Raw genomic sequence first — 20,715 nt, 5'->3', positions numbered from 1 at the left:
CTTCCTCTCACTGCCACCCTTCCTCTCACAGCCACCCTTCCTCCCAGACCAGTACGGTGGCCGACGGGAGTCAGACGCTGGGGATGAATGAAGGTGCTGGGTGCAGGTTGAAAAAGTCTCCCGCTTTTCCGTCCCTACAGTCCCGGTTCTGCCTTTGTGTGGTGCCCCCATCCTCCCCACTTCGTATCGACAATCCGGTTGGTCCCGGCGTCTGAGTTCTCGGTGCCCGAGTCGACTCGAGGCACAACTAGGGTTTGGGGTTCCGGATCATCGCCTAGGCCCAACTTCGGACCGCGCTCTCGATTTCTGCCGCGTCCCGCCTCTAGGACGCGGAGTCCGTGTGGGGTTCCGTGAGGCTGGAGGGTAGATCTTAAGGTATGAAGCGTCCGCTTCTCAGACCTCAGCGCGTTCCTAGGTCCGTGTCGGAGCCTGGCCAGACTTTGCTCAGCCCGAGGGACTTGTTGGTTCTGGTTGCGCCCGGGGCGAGACGCAGGAGCACACAGGTCTTGGCGCCTCTGCTCCAATCAGCCCGCTCCTCTGTGAAAAGAGCAGCCCCTCCCTGAAAGCAAAGCAGTTTTTACCCACAACTTATACCCACACTGCTGCTAGTCGGTCGGCCTTGAGAGGGGATGGCTTTGGCTACGTGCTCACTGCCTTTTTGTTTGTTTACTTTTTGTGTCTTTGATGATTCCTGGAGACAGAGAAGTGCCGTAGTGAGACGCGTCTTTCTCTCTCACATAGCACCCACGCATCTGCTTTTTACCCAGTAACACAGGGGACATAGGATAGTGTTGTGGCCTCCAGAGCCTTGAATCTGATATTGCTTTTGCCCAGTGATTTGCTAGTTTTTCCACCGACTCATGGAGGTTGAGAAAGAGAAGCCCAATAGTTCTTTATGTCTATCGGGGTAGGCGTTTGAAACTATCGGGGTATGAAAGAAAGCACTTAACTATGACCGTTCACTTACTTTTATTTACATTTTGTGGAGCTCATATGACTGATACAGTGGAGAAAGTTTTGGACTGGGATTTTAGTAGATGAGGATTCAGCCTTGAATTGTGCCTCTAACTAGTAATCTACTTTGGGACTGTTACTTCATCTCTCTGACCTTCATATTCCTTCTTTGTAAAATATGAGTATTAGAGCAGAAGATTCCTGAGGCTGGAAGAGACATTAATATACTCTGTTTTCTTTCTCATTTTCCAGGTGACAGTAAAAACCTAGGGAGACAGAGAAGCCTTGTCTTGATTGTGCCAGGAACATTGCCAACATAGGGGCCTATTAAAGATAAACCACATTTTTCAGGGTTTTTAGAAAGTTGGGTGTTCATATATGTGGAAGTTAAACTCCTACTTTCATTTGTATTTTTACTATTAGGATCAACAAACAGTAATAATGACTGAATGTACAAGTCTTCAGTTTGTCAGCCCTTTTGCTTTTGAGGCAATGCAGAAGGTGGATGTTGTTCGCCTGGCATCTTTAAGCGATCCAGAATTAAGACTTCTCCTGCCCTGCTTGGTACGGATGGCACTTTGTGCACCTGCTGACCAGAGCCAAAGCTGGGCTCAGGATAAGAAACTCATCCTTCGCCTTCTCTCTGGAGTGGAAGCTGTCAACTCCATTGTTGCATTGTTGTCCGTGGACTTTCATGCTTTAGAACAAGATGCCAGCAAAGAACAGCAGCTTAGGTAATGTTATGTTATATTATATGTGGATTTGGATTTGACAAAGAACAGGGAATCAGATATTTTTCAGAGCTCTCCAGAAAACAGAACGAGAATCTAAACTCTGGAGAGAATTTTACTTAGGTCTTTTCTGTTTATAGTTACAATTCCAGAATCTTTTGACTTCCATGTTATAAAATGTTATCTAGAGAAATTTGGCAATGTGCTGTTGTATGTGGGCTAAACTCATTAGGCCAGTTACTTTCAGTGGGAAGTAGGTAGGGTAACTTCCCCTAGGTTAGAGGGATTTATTGGAATCACTTGGGAGGCCTTTTTTCTTTTTTCTTTTTTGAGACAGAGTTTTGCTCTTGTTGCCCAGGCTGGAATGCAATGGTGTGATCTCGGCTCACTGCAACCTCAGCCTCCTGGGTTCAAATGATCCTCCTGCCTTAGCCTCCCAAGTAGCTGGGATTACAGGCACCTGCCACCACACCCGGCTAATTTTTTGTATTTTTAGTAGAGACGGGGTTTTATCATGTTGGCCAGGCTGGTCTCGAACTCCTGACCTCAGGTGATCCACCTGCCTTGGCCTCTTAAAGTGCTGGGATTACAAGAGTGAGCCACTGGGCCTAGCCTCTTGAGAGACTTTTAAAGCTTAGATATTCCCAAAGATTCTGGGCAGATGCTATGTCCTTCCCGGCCCACTGTGAATCTGGTAGCAAGCCACCATTAGTGGAAGTGAGTGTTAATTGTCAGTTGTGGTGGAGTATTTATTTTTTATTTTTATGTTTATTTTTTTAGACGGAGTCTCGCCCTGTCGCCCAGGCTGGAGTGCAGTGGCATAATCTCGGCTCACTGCAACCTCCACCTCCTAGGTTCAAGCGATTCTTCTGTCTCAGTCTCCCAAGTAGCTGGGACTACAGGCACGTGCCACCACGCCTGGCTTTTTTGTATTATTAGTAGAGACGAGGTTTCACCATATTGGCCAGGCTGGTCACAAACTCCTGACCTTGTGATCCGCCCACCTCGGCCTCCCAAAGTGCTGGGATTACCAGCGTGAGCCACCGTGCCTGGCCTATGTGGTGTAGTATTTATTATACATAGGATGTGAATCCCTGAAATACATAGGCAAACTAAATAGCATTTCAGAAGTAACAGAACATTTTAGAACACTTTATACATCCTTTTGTAGCTTATTTCAATAAAAAATAATTTTTATGCAGTTATTTCCATATCAATGTTTTCATAATTGTGTTGCATGTTTGTACTTCATTAGGCATAAACTTGGAGGAGGCAGTGGAGAGAGCATCCTGGTATCACAGCTTCAGCATGGACTGACGTTAGAGTTTGAACACAGTGATTCACCTCGTCGATTGCGTCTTGTGCTTAGTGAACTGTTGGCAATTATGAACAAGGTGCATTTCTTTTAACCACAGCTCAAAGTATGCATGATTTGATGTCTGTGTATAGGGAGGTAGACAGAAAAAGAGGCAAGAAGGCAGGCAGGTTGAATTCTCCTCTACTCTTATTTTGTTCTTTTTTTTGGAGACAGAGTTTTGTTCTTATTGCCCAGGCTGGAATGCAGTGGTGTGATCTCGGCTCACTGCAATCTCCACCTCCCGGATTCAAGCGGTTCTCCTGCGTCAGCTTCCTGAGTAGCTGGGATTACAGGTGCCCGCCACCATGCCCGGCTAATTTTTTGTATTTTCAGTAGAGATGGGGTTTCACCATGTTGGCCAGGCTGGCCAGGCTGGTCTCGAACTCCTGAACTCAGGTGATCCACCCGCCTCAGCCTCCCAAAGTGTTGGGATTACAGGCATGGGCCACTGTGCCCGGGCTTCTCTACTCTTATTTCTATATATTTGTTTTCCTTTCAAAGGCTGAAAGGATATTATAAGTCTGCCTTAAAGGCCTTCTCTAATTATTATTTTCTCTCATTTATACTTGTTCTGCATTTTCTATCAGAGGGATTTTTTTTCTGTATGGAATCCATACACAGTGGCTTCTTGACATTTAGAAAGGGATTTATCTCAAGGCTTGTATAGACTATCAAATTTATTATCAAATAATACCTTTATGAGATATAATTTCTCCCATAAAGTGTAATGAAGTAACATTTTGAATAACTGAATGTGAATAACTGAAAAATGTATGTGATTCATTTAGACACTGGATGAGCAGTAACAGCCTCATATATGACAGTAGGGGGAAGTATCAATGCTGAATTGAATATAGGATGATTGGCTAGTCTCAATCACTAAATGACCAAAGTGCTTCTCTACACTAATGAAAGCTATTAAAGTTATCTTCTTTGCAAAATTATAGATTACTTGGGTCGTAGATCTTTGGGTAATTATGGTTAACTGAAACTCCGAATTTAAAATTTTTGAATGTCAAAGGTCTATCATATAAATAACTAAACTAGCTGGGCGTGGTGGCTCACGCCTGTAATCCCAGCACTTTGGGAGGCCGAGGTGGGTGGATCACCTGAGGTCGGGATTTCAAGACCATCCTGACTAACATGGAGAAACCCCGTTTCTACGAAAAAATACAAAATTTGCCAGGCATGGTGACGCATGCCTATAATCCCAGCTACTGGGGAGGCTGAGGCAGGAGAATTGCTTGAACCTGAGAGGTGGAGGTTGTGGTGAGCCGAGATTGCGCCATTACACTCTAGCCTGGGCAACAAGAGTGAAACTGCCTCAAAAACAATAACAACAAAAAACCAAAAACAAACAAAAACACTAAATTGGATCTTTATTTACTGTTATAATTTTGGGGAGTCAGTTAATTTGTGGTAAATAAAGTTTAGTTTTATAAATTGTGGACAAAAAGGAGTAAATTCTGTTTCCATAGAAAATACTGGTAGAGGCCAGGCGCGGTGGCTCACGCCTGTAATCCCAGCACTTTGGGAGGCCGAGGTGGGCGGATCACGAGGTCAGGATATTGAGACCATCCTGGCTAACACGATGAAACCCCTTGTCTACTGAAAAGATACAAAAAAAATTAGCCGGGCGTGGCGGCGGGCACCTGTAGTCCAGCTACTGGGGAGGCTGAGGCAGGAGAATGGCGCGAACCTGGGAGGTGGAGCTTGCAGTGAGTGAGGCCAGATCGCACCACTGCACTGCAGCCTGGGCGACAGAGCGAGACTCCATCTCAAAAAAAAAAAAGAAAAGAAAATCCTGGTAGAGAGGATTTTTGTGAGTTTTAGATTTTTTTTAAGGTGTGTTAAAATTTTTTCTAAAATTTCCATCATAAATTATAATTTCCTTCTCTTTTTTACTATTTTGATACTTTTATTTATTTATTTTTGTTTGTTTGTTTTTTCGAGATGGAGTTTCGCTCTTGTTGCCCAGGCTGGAGTGCAATGGCGTGATCTTACTCACTGCAACCTCCACCTCCCGGGTTCAAGCGATTCTCCTGCCTCAACCTCCCAAGTAGCTGGGACTACAGGTACCCGCCACCACGCCCGGATATTTTTTTGTATTTTTAGTAGAGACGGGGTTTCACCGTATTAGCCAGGATGGTCTCGATCTCCTGACCTTGTGATCTGCCCGCCTTGGCCTCCCAAAGTGCTGGGATTACAGGCGTGAGCCACTGCGCCTGGCCTAATTTTTGTATTTTTAGTAGAGACAGGGTTTCACCGTGTTGACCAGGCTGGCCTCGAACTCCTGACCTCAGCTGATCCACCCATCTTGGCCTCCGAAAGTGCTGGGGTTACAAGCGTGAGCCACCACACCTGGCCATGAATTTATATTTGTTAAACTGCTTTAGGTTGACTGTTTTTGGCTTTTTTAAAGCAGTTTATGTAGGCTGCATTTGTAGTTCATTTCTTTGGCTTGCCTTATCCTTTAATTCCAGTTGTCTCCAAATATTTAGACAGAAACTAGTTCTTGAAATTGATATTGCTATATATGAATAATAATTAACATGACTGCTGTGTGTGGTTAAATTGGTTGAAATTGATTGAATACTTCATATTCTGCTGTGGTATACTAGTGATACATTAAGAGATAATCTGTGAGTTCAAGAAATAATTATAAAAATAGGGATTTAATTATCTGAAATTAATAAAGTTTATATATATATTTTTTCTTTTTTAAGGTGTCTGAGTCCAATGGAGAATTTTTTTTCAAGTCTTCTGAACTTTTTGAGAGTCCAGTTTATTTGGAGGAAGCTGCAGATGTACTTTGTATTTTACAAGCAGGTACTGTACGGAGTGCTAAGATGCATTTCATATATAGTTTCTTGTTAAATGGTACTGTGTAACTTCTTAACCTGGTATGCTATGTTATTTTAGGGATTATATAACAAATACCTTATATGAGTTTAAGTCAAAAGTGACTAATAGTTAGACAATGATTAAGTAAATTATATTATTTTCATAGTGTGACATGCAAACATTAACATGGTATCTTTGATTTAATGATTTTAAATGATTTTGGAAAATATTTACAATATGTTAAGTGAGAAAAGCAAAGGGCAAAGTGTTAAGTAGAATATAATCCCAGTTTTGTTAAAAGTTAAAGCAAGAACAATACCCTTGGTGAATTAAAATAAAATACTTGTTTTTTTTTAGAGACAGAGTTTTGCTCTGTTGCTCAGGCTGGAGTACGGTGGCAGGATCGTAGCCCACTGCAGCCTTGAATTCCCGGACTCAAGGGATCCTCCCACTTCAGCCTTCTGAATAACTGGGACTACAGGCCTGTGAAAACATTTTATATTAACTTTGAATGATGGGATTAGAGCAGATTTTAATTTTCTTCGGTGTACCTTTTTGTATTTTCCAGATTCTATATAATAGTTGTGAATGGGGCCGGGCGCGGTGGCTCAAGCCTGTAATCCCAGCACTTTGGGAGGCCGAGACGGGCGGATCACGAGGTCGGGAGATTGAGACCATCCTGGCTAACACGGTGAAACCCCGTCTCTACTAAAAAAAATACAAAAAACTAGCCGGGCGAGGTGGAGGGCGCCTGTAGTCCCAGCTACTCGGGAGGCTGAGGCAGGAGAATGGCGTGAACCCGGGAGGCGGAGCTTGCAGTGAGCTGAGATCCGGCCACTGCACTCCAGCCTGGGCGACAGAGCGAGACTCCGTCTCAAAAAAAAAAAAAAAAAAAAAAATAGTTGAGAATGATAGAAATAAAAGAGGACAGAAAAATGTAAAGAAGGCTGTCGCTCGTGCCTGTAATCCCAGCACTTTGGGAGGCCAAAGCAGGAGGATCACTTGAGCTCAGGAGTTCAAGACCAGCCTGGGCAACATAGTGAGACCTTGTCTCTACAAAAATGAAAAAAATTAGCCTGGTGTGGTGGTGTATACCTGTAGTCCCAGCTGTATGGGAAGCTGAGGCAGGAGGATGGCTTGAGCCTGGGAGATTGAGGCTGTAGTGAGCCATGATTGTGCCATTGCACTCTGTCCAGACTGAGACCTTATCTTTTTTTTTGAGATGGAGTCTCACTCTGTCACCCAGGCTGGAGTGCAGTGATGTGGTCTTAGCTCACTGCAACCTCTGCCTCTGGGGTTCAAGTGATTCTCCTGCCTCAGCCTCCTGAGTAGCTGGGATTACAGGCATACGCCACCATGTCCAGCCAATTTTGTATTTTCAGTAGTGACAAGGTTTCACCATGTTGGCCAGGCTGGTCTCAAATTCTTAACCTTGTGATCTGCCCGCCTCAGCTTCCCAAAGCTGGGATTATAGGCATAAGCCACTGCACCTGGCTGAGACCTTTTCTTAAAAAAAAAAAAAAAGAGGCTGGGTGTGGTGGCTCACACCTATAATCCCAGCACTTTGGGAGGCCAAGGCAGGCGGATCATCTGAGGTTAGGAGTTCGAGACCAGCCTGGTCAACAGGGTGAAACCCCATCTCTACTAAAAATACAAAAATTAGCCAGGTGTGGTGGCAGGCACCTGTAATCGCAGCTACTTGGGAGGCTGAGGCAGGAGGATCACTTGAACTACAGAGGCGGAGGTGGCAGTGAGCCGAGATTGTGCCATTGCACTCCAGCCTGGGGGACAAGAGCAAGACTTCGTTGCAAAAAAAAAAAAAAGCAAATTAAGATTTTCATGAAAATAACTCTTTAGACCAGTTCTATAAAATAAAATTTCCTGTACTGTTCTATGCTGTGCTGTCCAGTGTTCTTTGTGGCTATGGATTACTTGAAATGTGGCTAGTGTGATTGAGGAACCGAACTGTTTTTAATTTAAGTATCTTTATGTTGCTAGTGGGTGTCCTACTGGACAGCTTAGTTCTAGACTATGAGAAGAAGGTACTTTATTTTAGATGACATTTGTGAAATGTCAAAAGATATTTAATAATACAATGAAATGTCACTCTTGTCTGGGCATGGTGACTCATGCCTGTAATTCTAGGATTTTAGGAGGCTGAGGCAGGAGGATTGCTTGAGCCCAGGAGGTTGAGGCTGTAGTGAGCTATAATCACACCACTGCACTCTAGCCTGGGCAACAGAGCAAGACCCTGTCTCAAAGAAGAAAAAAAAGAAATATCACTCTAACACTGGGGCCAGGCATGGTGGCTTGAGACCCACATGGGCAGCACAGTAAGATTCAGTCTCTACAAAAAAATAAAAAAAAATTAGCTGAGTGTGGTGGAGTGCACCTGTTAACAAAGACTAACACTAACTTTGTTTTCTTGTAGAGCTCCCTTCCTTGCTCCCTATAGTTGATGTAGCTGAAGCTTTGCTGCATGTTAGAAATGGTGCCTGGTTCTTGTGTCTCTTGGTGGCCAATGTTCCTGATAGTTTTAATGAAGGTAAATATGGTTCTAATATGGGATATTGAGAAGATTTGCTTGGACATGTACAGGACCTATTTTGTTGACCTAAGAAGAAACATTAATGGGATTTTATTTGAGATTGTATCTTTTGAAAGTTTGTTAGTATTTATTAAGAAATAACGAGTTCACAAACTATTGAGTTTAAAGATCAGGCTGGGCTTGGTGGCTCACGCCTATAATCCCAGCACTTTGGGAGGCCGAGGCGGGCAGATCACAAGGTCAGAAGTTTGAGACCAGCCTGGCCAATATGGTGAAACCCCATCTCTACTAAAAATACAAAAATTAGCCGGATGTGGTGGTGGGCGCCTGTAGTCCCAGCTACTACTGGGGAGGCTGAGGCAGAAGAATCGCTGGAACCCAGGAGGTAGAGGTTGCAGTGAGCCGAGATTGCACCACTGCACTCCAGCCTGGGTGACAGAGCGAGACTCCATCTCAAAAAAAAAAAAAAAAGAAAAACAGTGTAGCAAAGAAAAATTTTTTATGCCATTAGTCACCAATGCTGTAATACCACAATAAAAAATACCAAGGAACAGGGTCGGGCATGGTGGCTCGCGCCTGTAATCCCAGCACTTTGGGAGGCCGAGGCGGGTAGATCACAAGGTCAGGAGACCGAGACCATCCTGGCTAACACGATGAAACCCTGTCTCTACTGAAAAAAAATGCAAAAAATTAGCTGGGCATGGTGGCAGGCACCTGTAGTCCCAGCTACTCAGGAGGCTGAGGCAGGAGAATGGTGTGAACCCGGGAGGCAGAGGTTGCAGTGAGCTGAGATCGTGCCACTGCACTCCAGCCTGGGCAACAGAGCGAGACTCCATCTTAAAAATAAAAAAAAAAACAACCCAAGGAACTAGAAGATATAATATCTATAATCAGGGATCAAAGAAGAGACATGTATCTGTGAAATATCAAGAGAGCAATAGGGGATATGTATAATGAGAAATGCTAGGAATCAGACCTTTCTTTTTTAGCCTTACTGCTGTCAGTTTGCAGAGAAGTATAAAGTAGAAATTGAGAAAAATCGACTAAATTTTTTCACCTCTATTTAATTTTTTTTTTTGATAGTGTAATAGTTCCCTGACTTTTCAAAGAGATTTATTGAATATCAGATGATATGTAAAAGTTCTTTGTAAACTGTGTCCTTGCCGATTTTTTGTCAACTTATTTTATCAATTACTGAGACAGGAGTTTTGATGTCTCTGGACATAATTATAGATTTGCCTATTTCTTCTTTTTGTTCTGTCAGTTTTTTCTTCATGTATTTCGAAGCTCTTCTGTTAGGTTTGTATGCATTTAGTATGATTATATCGTTATGATGAATTGAGCCTTTTTTTCATTATAAAATATACTTTTCTTCCCAAGTCAAATTTGATCGTCTTAGTTTTCACATTTATAGTTATATCCCCCTTTCTAAACATTATTTACATATTATTCAATTTGTTGTCACCTTTGTTTTAATTTTTCTTTTCTAAAAAATTCTAAGTTTTACTTTAGATTCATGGGGGTACATGTGCAGGTTTGTTACATGGGTATATTGTATGATACTGAGGTTTGGGGTTTGAATGATCCCGTCACCCAGGTTATGAGCATAGTACTTAATAGGTAGTTTCTCAGCCCTTCTCCCCTTTCTTCCTCCCCACCAGTATCCATTGTTCCCATCTTTATGTCCATATGTACCCAGTGTTTAGCTCCCACTTATAGTGAGAACATGTGGTATTTGGTTTTCTGTTTCTGTGTTAATTTGCTTAGGATGGGATGGCTTCCAGTTTTATCCTTGTTGCTGCAAAGGACATGATTTCATTCTTTTTAATGGCTGCATAGTATTTCATGGTATATATGTGCATTTTATTTAATCCATTGTTGATGGGCACCTAGGTTGATTCCATGTCTTTGCTATTGTGAATAGTATTGGGGTGAACATACAAGCGCACATGTCTTTGGTAGAACAATTTGTTGTCCTTTGAGTATATATCCAGCAGTGAGATTGCTGGGTCGAATGGTAGTTCTGTTTTAAGTTCTTCGAGAAAACTCCAAACTGCTTTCCACAGTGGCTGAACTAATTTACATTCCCACCAACAATGTGTAAGTCTTCTCTTTTCTCCACAGCCTCGCTAGCACCTATTATTTTTTGACTTTTTTATAGCCATTGTCACTGGTGTGAGATGGCATTTCGTGATGGTTTTGACTTGTGTTTCTCTGATGATTAGTGATATGCAGCATTTTTTTCATGTTTTTTGGTTGCTTGTATGCCTTCTTTTGAGAAATATCTGTTAATGTCCTTTCCTCACTTTTAATGGGGTGGTGTTTTGCTTGTTGAATTGTTTATGTCCTTATAGGTTCTGTATGTTAGGCCTTTGTCAGATGCATTTTTGTGAATATTTTCTCCCATTCTGTAGATTGTTTGCTCTGTTGATAGTTTCTTTTGCGAGCAGAATATCTTTAATTTAAATAAGTCACACTTGTCAATTTTTGTTTTCATTGCAATTGCTTTTGAGGACTTAGTTACAGATTCTTTGCCAAGGCCAGTGTCCAGAATGGTATTTCCTAGCTTTTCTTCTAGGATTTTTATTGTTTGAGGTTTTACATCTAAATCTTTAATCCAACTTGAGTTAATTTTTGTATATGATAAAAGATAGGGGTCTAGTTTCATTCTTCTGCATATGGCTCGCCAGCTATCCCAACACCATTTGTTAAATAGGGAGTCCTTTCCCTGTCGCTTATTTTTGTCAACTTTGTTGAAGATCAGATGATTGTAGGTGTGTGGCTTTATTTCTGGGTTCTCTATTCTGTTGCATTGGTCTGTGTGTCTGTTTTTATTTTTTTATTTTTATTTTTATTATTTTTTTCTTTTTTGAGATGGAGTCTCTGTTGCTCAGACTGGAGTGCAGGGGTGCGATCTTGGCTCACTGCAGCTCTGCCTGCCAGGTTCACGCCATTCTCCTGCCTCAGCCTCCTGAGTAGCTGGGACTAAAGGTGCCTACCACCACACCTGGCTAATTTTTTGTATTTTTAATAGAGACAGGGTTTCACTGTGTTAGCCAGGATGGTCTCGATCTCCTGACCTCGTTATCCGCCTGCCTTGGCCTACCAAAGTGCTGAGATAACAGGCGTCAGCCACTGTGCCCAGCCTGTGTGTCTGTTTTTATACTAGTGCCATGTTGTTTTGTTTACTGCAGCCCTGTAGTATAGTTTGAAGTTAGGTAATGTGATGCTTCTGGCTTTGTTTTTTTTTTGTTAGGGTCGCTTTGGCTATTCAGGCTCTTTTTTGCTATATGAACTTTAGGATAGTTTTTTCTAATTTTGTGGAAAATCATGTTGGTAGTTTGATATGAAGAGTGTTGAATCTGTAGATTGCTTTGGGCAATATGGCCATTTTAAAGATACCAATTCTTCCAATCCATGAACTTGGAATGTTTTCCCATTTGTTTGTGTCATATACGATTTTTTTCTTTTTTTTTTTTTCTTGAGACAGAGTCTTGCTCTGTCGCCTAGGCTGGAGTGCAGTGGCGCGATCTCGGCTCACTGCAAGCTCGGCCTCCAGGGTTCATGCCATTCTTCTGCCTCAACCTCCGGAGTAGCTGGGACTACAGGCGCCGGCCACACTGCCCAGCTAATTTTTTGTATTTTTTTTTAGTAGAGGCAGGATTTCAGTGTATTAGCCAGGATGGTCTTGATCTCCTGACCTCGTGATACACCCACCTAGGCCTCCCAAAGTGCTGGGATTACAGATGTGAACCACTGTGCCCAGTTTTTTTTTTTTTTTTGGAGACAGAGTTTCACTCTATTTCCCAGGCTGGAGTGAAGTGACGTGATCTCGGTTCTCTGCCTCCTCGGTTTAAGCGATTCTCCTGTATCAGCTTCCCAAGTACCTGGGATTACAAGCATGCGCCACCACGCCCGGCTTTTTTTAATTAATTAATTAATTAATTAATTTATTTATTTTGAGACGGAGTCTTGCTCTGTTGCCCATGCTGAATTGCCGTGGTGCAATCTTGGCTCACTGCAACACCTGCTTCCCGGGTTCAAGCGATTTTCCTGCCTCAGCCTCCTGAGTAGCTGGGACTACAGGCACGTGTCACCAAGCCCGGCTAATTTTTTGTATTTTTAGTAGAGATGGGGTTTCACTGTGTTAGCCAGGATGGTCTTGATCTCCTGACCTTGTGAACCTTGGCCTCCCAAAGTGCCGGGATTATAGGCGTGAGCCATCACGCCTGGCTAATTTTTGTATTTTTAGTAGAGACGGGGTTTCACCATGTTTGGCCAGGCTGGTCTTGAACTCCTGACCTCAAGTGATCTGTCCGCCTCGGCCTCCCAGATTGTTGGGATTACAGGTATGAGCCACTGTGCTTGGCCTCTTTGTGGAGATTTTTAACCTCCAAAATATGCTTTTTTTTTGAGATAGTGTCTCGCTCTGTCACACAGGCTGATGTGCAGTGGTGCAGTCATGATTCACTGCAGCATTGATATCCCAGGCTCAAGTGATCCTTCCGCCTCAACCTCTTGAGTGGCTGGGACTACCAGCGCGTACCATTGCACCCAGCTAATTTTTATTTTTATTTTTTTGAGACAGAGTCTCGCTGTGTTGGCCAGTCTGTGTGCGTGCAGTGGCGCGATCTCGGCTCACTGCAAGCTCCGCCTCCCGAGTAGCTGGGACTACAGGTGCCCGCCACCACACCCGGCTAATTTTTTTATATTTTTAGTAGAGACGGCGTTTCACCGTGTTAGCCAGGATGGTCTCGATCTCCTGACCTCATGATCCAGCCTCCTCGGCTTCCCAAAGTGCTGGGATTACAGGCGTGAGCCACTGCGCCTGGTGTGCCCAGGTACTTTTTTGTATTTTTGTGGATATGGGGTTTTGCCATATTACCCATGCTGATCTCAGACTCTTGGGCTAAAGTGGTCTGCCTGCCTCAGCCTCCCTAAGTGCTGGGATTACAGGCGTGACAAAATAGACTTCTTTATTCTTGGTAATATTCCTTCTTTTGAACTCTACTTTGTCTAAATAATACAGCCATGTCATCTTTCTTATAATTAGTTTTTCCGTGATATATGTATTTCTTCATCTCTTTAATCTATCCATATCTTAAGATGGATTTCTTGTGGACAGGTGTAATTTCGTCTTGATTTTTTTAAATCTAGTGACAGTCTTTGTCTTTTTTTTTTTTTTTTTTTTTGAGGCGGAGTTTCACTCTGTCTCCCAGGCTGGAGTGCAGTGGCCGGATCTCAGCTCACTGCAAGCTCCGCCTCCCGGGTTTACGCCATTCTCCTGCCTCAGCCTCCCGAGTAGCTGGGACTACAGGCGCCTGCCACCTTGCCCGGCTAGTTTTTTTTTGTATTTTTTAGTAGAGACGGGGTTTCACCATGTTAGCCAGGATGGTTTCGATCTCCTGACCTCGTGATCCGCCCGTCTCGGCCTCCCAAAGTGCTGGGATTACAGGCTTGAGCCACCGCGCCCGGCCCAGTCTTTGTCTTTTAATTGGAGTGTTTAGACTGTATACATAGACCATTTAAATATGATTATTATAGTGGTTAGGTTTGAATCTTCTTGTTATTTGTTTTCTATTTATTTTCTTTGTCCTCTTGTACTTTGTGCCGTTGTTGTCATGGATTTTACTTTTACGTGAATTATAAACCTTAGAGCATATTGTTACTACTTTTGCTTTAACAGTTAATTATAAAGACTAAAAATATACGGGAAAATACTATTTATCCACATATTTACCATTTTTGGTGCTCTTAATTCCTTTCCGTAGTTCCACATTTCCGTCTGATATAATTTCTCCTTAACTTGAAGAATTTCCCTTATTTTTTGTAGTGTGGGTTTGTTGGCAACAAATTTTACCAGCTTTTTTGGTGTGGAAAAATATATTTTCAAAGGGTATAAAATTTTAGGTTGGCATCATCTTTTAGCTATTTAAAGATGTCATTCTGACCGGGTGTATGGCTCACACCTGTAATCCCAGTACTTTGGGAGGCCAAAACAGGAGGATTGTTTGAAGCCAGGAGATTGAGACTAGTATGGTGGCAAAGCAAGAAAGCAGGATCCCATTTCTAGGAAAAAACAAAAACAAAAACCAAAGATGTCATTCTCTTTTCTGCAGTAAATTTTATCTTTATTCCTCTGTAAAGTTTCTTTTTCCCTCTGGCTACTTTTTTTTTTTTTTTTAATTTCTTCTGGCTCCTTTTTTGTTTTTTGTTTTTTTTTTTTTTGGGGAGACGGAGTCTTGCTCTATTGCCCAGGCTGGAGGGCAGTGGCACAAGTGTGGCTCACAGCAACCTCCGCTCACCCTGGGGTTAAAGCGATTCTCCTTCCTCAGCCTCCTGGGTAGCTGGGACTATAGGCGTGTGCCCCCATACCTGGCTAATTTTGTATTTTTAATAGAGATGGGTTTCACTATGATGGCTAGGCTGATCTCGAACTCCTGACCTGAGGTGATGCGCCCATCCTCTGCTCTAGTTACTTTTTCTTTTTTTTGGAGATGGAGTCTTGCTGTGTCGCCCAGGCTGAAGTGCAGTGGTGTGATCTTAGCTCACTGCAGTTTCCACCTCCTGGGTTCAAGTGATTCTCCTGCCTTAGCCTCCTGAGCAGCTAGGACTACAGCTGGGACTGCACATCACCACGCCCAGCTAATTTTTGTATTTTAAGTAGAGATGGGGTTTCACTATATTGGCCAGGCTGGTCTCGAACTCTTGACCTCGTGATCCACCCACCTCGGCCTGCCAAAGTGCTGGGATTACAGACGTGAGCCACTGTTCCTGGCCCTGGTTACTTTTTTTTTTTTTTTTTTTTTTGAGACAGAGTCTCGCTCTGCCGCCCAGGCTGGAGTGCAGTGGCCGGATCTCAGCTCACTGCAAGCTCCGCCTCCCGGGTTCACGCCATTCTCCTGCCTCAGCCTCCCGAGTAGCTGGGACTACAGGCGCCGCCACCTCGCCCGGCTAGTTTTTTGTATTTTTTAAAGTAGAGATGGGGTTTCACCGTGTCAGCCAGGATGGTCTCGATCTCCTGACCTCGTGATCTGCCCGTCTCGGCCTCCCAAAGTGCTGGGATTACAGGCTTGAGCCACCGCGCCCGGCCGGCCCTGGTTACTTTTAAGATTTTCTTTTTATTACTGGTTTCAGAAAGTTGATGTATGATGTTTCTTGGTATGATTTTCTTTGCATTTGTCCCACCTAGGGCTCATTGAACTGGGTTTAGAGTTTTCATTCAACTTGGGAAACTTTCTTCAAATTAATTAATTAATGTATTTATTTGAGACGGAGTTTTGCTCTTGTCGTCCCAGGCTGGAGTGTAATGATGCAATCTGGGCTCACTGCAACCTCTACCCCCTGGTTCAAGTGATTCTCCTTCCTTAGCTTCCTGAGTAGCTCAGATTACAGGTACCCGCCACCACTCCCAGCTAATTTTTGTATTTTTAGTAGAGATGGGGTTTCACCATGTTGGCTAGGCTAGTCTTGAACTCCTGACCTCAGGTGACCCGCCCCCTCTACCTCCCAAAGTGCTGGGATTATTGGTGTGAGCCACTGCCCCTGGCCCTCAAATGTATTTTTGTCTTCTACTTTATCTCACTGGTACCGTAATTGCAAGTGTGTTTGAGTGTGTAATATTGTCCTGGAGGTTACTGTTCTTTTTTAAGTCTCTTTTCATTTTTTGCTTCATTTTGGCCAATTTCTGTTGTTGTGCTTTCAAATACCCTGATCCTTTTCTTCTGTCGTGTCAAATCGTCATAAACAATTAATTCTCAAGGCTGAAGAAAGTGGTTTCTATCATGTTAGTTTGTAGGGGCCTGATAAAAAATGGAGAACGACAAGATGAAGAAAGTCTTGGAGGAAGGCGCAGGACAGATGCCTTACGCTTCTTGTGTAAAATGAATCCTTCTCAGGCCCTCAAGGTCCGAGGCATGGTGGTAAGCGATCCCGTGTTTTATTAGACAAAGGTCCAAGAACTCTTCTCAAGATGGTTTTAGAGTCCTGTAGAGGTTGGGAATTTTATTTATATACTGGATATGTTACCTTTCTCTCTGGGTTTTTATGTTTTGTAGGATTTCTTCCTCTAAACTTTAGACACTTTAGATTTGGAAGCATCCTTGCCCTTTTTGCTTATGATACTGAATTCAGTTTGTTTTCTTTGCTGTGCTAGGTGGAGGAATGTCACTTGCCAGGCCTTGGTGTGGCTTTGACATTGGATCATACTAAAAATGAAGCTTGTGAGGATGGAGTGAGTGACTTGGTTTGTTTTGTAAGTGGTTTGCTTCTTGGAACAAATGCGAAGGTCCGCACTTGGTTTGGAACTTTTATCCGAAATGGACAGCAGGTGAGGGTTAAATCTCTGTATAGGCTAAGGATTAGAATATTTTAGCAGCTACTAAGAGAAAGAAACATTTTTTGAATGATGTCATTAGGCAAGTGGTTCTCACACTTTCTAGTTTCAGGGACTTCCTTATATTTTAAAAAATCACTAAGGATACCAAAGAGCTTTTGTTTATGTGGCTTTTTTCTATTGATATTTACCATATTAAAAATCAACACTTAAATATTCGAAATATTTATTTAGTTATTTAAAAATAGCAACAGCTGGTGTGTTGGCATGTGCCTATAATCCCAGCTACTTAGGAGGCTGAAGCAGGAAGATTGCGTGAGTCAGAGGGTTCTAGGGTATAGTGTGTGATAATTGTGCCTGTGACTGGCCACTGTACTTTAGCCTGGGCAACATAGCGAGACCTCATCTCTAAAAAAAAACCAAAAACAAACAACAATAATCCTATTAAATGTGAACATAACATATTTTAAATGAAAACTGTGTTTTCCCAAACAAAATTTAATGAAAAGAATGATATTGTTTTATTATATTTTTTTCAAATCTCTTCAATGTTTGGCTTGATAGAAGCCTTTGGAAACTGCACTGTACCCTTGTGAGTGAATGAGAAAGTAAAAGACAGATAATGTCTTGAGTATTATTAATACCTTTCTGGACCCAGTGAAAGAATATTGGGAAACTCCAGGGTTCTGGGCCAGACTCATGAGAACTGGTGCATTAGGTCACTGAAATAAGTTATTATATTTTTAAATTTTAATACGTATGTGTATATATGTTTTTATTACGGTAAAATATACATAACATAAAATTTTGCAGTTTAATCATTTTTAGGTATATAATTCAGTGGCATTAAGTATATTCACAGTGTGCAACCATTACCACTCTTCATTTCCAGAACTGTTTTTCTTTTTTTTGAGACGGAGTCTCACTCTGTCACCCAGACTGGAGTACAATGGCGCAATCTCGGCTCACTGCAAGCTCCACCTCCTGGGTTCGAGGATTCTCCTGCCTCAGCCTCCTGCGTAGTTGTGATTACAGGCGCCCACCACCGTGCTTGACTACTTTTTGTAGTTTGAGTAGAGACTGAGTTTTGCCATGTTGGTCAGGCTGGTCTAGAACTCCTGACCTCAGGTGATCCACCCACCTGGGCGTCCCAAAGTGCTGGGATTACAGGCACGAGCCACCGGGCCTGGCCCATTTCCAGAACTTTTTCATCATCCCAAACAGAAACTCTGTACCCATTAAATAACTCCCCATTCCCCCTATCATCCCATCCTCTGGTAACCTCTATTCAACTTTCTGTCTCTATGAATTTGGCCTTTCTGGCTACCTCAAGTAAATGGAATTACACAATATTTTGCCTTTTGTATCTTGCTTATTTCACTTAGCATAATGTTTTCAAGGTTCATCTATGTTGTAACATGTGTCAGGATTTCCTTTTTAAAGACTGAATAATATTCCATTGTGAACTTAGAGCAGAACTACCATTCTGTCCAGCATTCCTACTGCTGGGTAGAGAAATCATTATATAAAAAATATACCTACACTTGGATGTTTATCGCAGCACTATTCACAGTAGCAATGTTATGGAATCAACCTAAGCATCTGTCAACGGATGGTTGCTTAAAGAAAATGTGAGAGAGAGAGAGAGAGATACATATATACACACACACACACACGTATACACACACACACACACACACACACCATGGAATACAACTCAACCATAAAAAAGAATGAAATCATGTCTGACAGTAACATGGATGGAACTGGAGGCCATTATCTTTTTTTTTTTTTTTGAGACAGAGTCTCGCTCTGTTGCCCAGGTTGGAGTGCAGTGACCGGATCTCAGCTCACTGCAAGCTCCGCCTCCCAGGTTCACGCCATTCTCCTGCCTCAGCCTCCCGAGTAGCTGGGACTACAGGCGCCCGCTACCTCGCCTGGCTAGTTTTTTGTATTTTTTTAGTAGAGACAGAGTTTCACCGTGTTAGCCAGGATGGTCTTGATCTCCTGACCTCGTGATCCGCCCGTCTCGGCCTCCCAAAGTGCTGAGATTACAGGCTTGAGCCACCGCGCCCGGCCAAAGCCATTATCTTAAGTGAAATAATGGAGAAACAGGAAGTCAAATACTGCATATTCTCACTTATGAGTGGGAGCTAATCATGTGTACATATGGACAAAAGAGAGTAGGATAATACACATCATAGACTCCAAATGATGGGAGGGTGGGGAGGGGGTGAGGGTTGAGAAGTTACCTGTATTGGGTACAGTGTATACTATCAGGGTGATGGCTACACCAGCAGCCCAGACTTCTATGCAATAAATTCGTGTAACAAAACTGTACTTGTACCCCCTAAAGCTGTAAAAATAAAAAGTAAGGGCTGAGTATGGTGGCTTACACCTGTAATCCCAGCACTTTGGGAGGCTGAGGCGGGTGGATCACAAGGTCAAGAGATCCAGACCATCCTGGCCGACCTGGTGAAACTCCCTCTCTACTAAAAATAAAAAAATTAGCTGGGTGTGGTGTGTGCACCTGTAGTTCCAGCTACTCGGGAGGCTGAGGCAGGAGATTCGCTTGAACATGGGAGGCAGAGGTTGCAGTGAGCCAAGATCACGCCACTGTACTCTAGCCTGGTGACAGAGCAAGACTCAGTCTCAAAAAAAAGAAAAATCATATTTCATTGTATGTATATGCTACATTTTGTTTTATACATTCACCTGCTTATGCACATGTATTTTGCAGCAGTTTTTAACTTGCAAAATATTTTAATTTTTCAAAAACGAATTTATTTTAACTATGTGAATAGAGTTCCTATGAAGGAGCTAATAGAGATTGTGATTTAACTTGTTGAGGTCACTTAGCTAGACAACATGTGTACTGCTTAAATCCTGTAGTCTATTTTTTAAGCAGCTGAATCACAGTGTTTTAAAATATTCAAGTTCTACTTTATATCCCATTTGAAAACTGATTTTAAGCTTTGCTTTTTAAAACAAAGTTAACATTTATTTATTGGATGCTTCATATATGTCAGGTACTGCATTAAGCACTTGGCGTGCTCATCTTGTTTGTAGTTGTCCTTTGTATGCAATAAACCTTTATTCTTTGAACTTACTGTTATTATTATTATTATTATTATTATTATTATTATTTTTTTGAGACGGAGTCTTGCTCTGTAGCCCGGGCTGGAGTGCAGTGGCCGGATCTCAGCTCACTGCAAGCTCTGCCTCCCGGGTTTACGCCATTCTCCTGCCTCAGCCTCCGGAGTAGCTGGGACTACAGGCGCCCGCCACCTCGCCCGGCTAGTTTTTTTTGTATTTTTAGTAGAGACGGAGTTTCACGGTGTTAGCCAGGATGGTCTCGATCTCCTGACCTTGTGATCCGCCCGTCTCGGCCTCCCAAAGTGCTGGGATTACAGGCTTGAGCCACCGCGCCCGGCCACTTACTGTTATTATTAAAGCAGGTCTATCATATTTTACTTAGAAACACTCAAAAGATAATAATTAACATTTGCCTAGCCCTGGATAGTTTAGAACTGCTTTCACACATGTATTAGTTTTGTTCATTCGTCTACTTAACAGACTTTGAGTGCTTGCTGTATGTTAGGCACAGTGTTAGACTGTGCAGAGTAAGAGATGACTAAGACCTTGTCCCTGCCTGAAGAACTTTAGGGGTTATAGAATTGTAAACTCTTGTTTTTTGAGACGGAGTATCACTCTGTTGCCCAGGCTGGAATATAGTGGTGTGATCTTGACTCATTGTAACCTCCACCTCCTGGGTTCAAGCAATTCTTGTGATTCTTGTGCTTCAGCCTCCCGAGTAGCTGGGATTACAGGCATGCGCCACCACACCCAGCTAATTTTTGTATTTTTAGTAGAGGTGGGGTTTCACTATGTTGGCCAGGCTGGTCTCGAACTCCTGATCTCAAGTGATCTGCCCTCCTTGGCCTCC

At 42.8% G+C, this 20,715-nt stretch overlaps 1 protein-coding gene across 2 annotated transcripts in view; it reads left to right on the top strand.

Moving 5' to 3' along the window:
• LOC105476917 (integrator complex subunit 2) overlaps positions 1-20,715 on the top strand; it is a 63,147-nt gene continuing 42,432 nt past the window's right edge. Inside the window, exons 1-7 of one of the 2 annotated variants that reach the window (XM_071082830.1) lie at positions 1-375; positions 1,378-1,688; positions 2,941-3,079; positions 5,769-5,871; positions 8,318-8,431; positions 16,226-16,356; positions 16,590-16,763. In XM_071082830.1, coding sequence (XP_070938931.1) covers positions 1,396-1,688; positions 2,941-3,079; positions 5,769-5,871; positions 8,318-8,431; positions 16,226-16,356; positions 16,590-16,763 — 954 coding nt within the window. In that variant the 5' untranslated portion in view covers positions 1-375; positions 1,378-1,395. The remainder of the gene's footprint in view (positions 376-1,377; positions 1,689-2,940; positions 3,080-5,768; positions 5,872-8,317; positions 8,432-16,225; positions 16,357-16,589; positions 16,764-20,715) is intronic. The other variant, XM_071082829.1, reaches the window with a different exon arrangement.

Source organism: Macaca nemestrina, chromosome 17 (assembly GCF_043159975.1).
Source record: "Macaca nemestrina isolate mMacNem1 chromosome 17, mMacNem.hap1, whole genome shotgun sequence".
Classification (NCBI taxonomy): Eukaryota; Metazoa; Chordata; class Mammalia; order Primates; family Cercopithecidae; genus Macaca; species Macaca nemestrina.
This window is presented reverse-complemented; position numbering and strand designations above follow the sequence as displayed.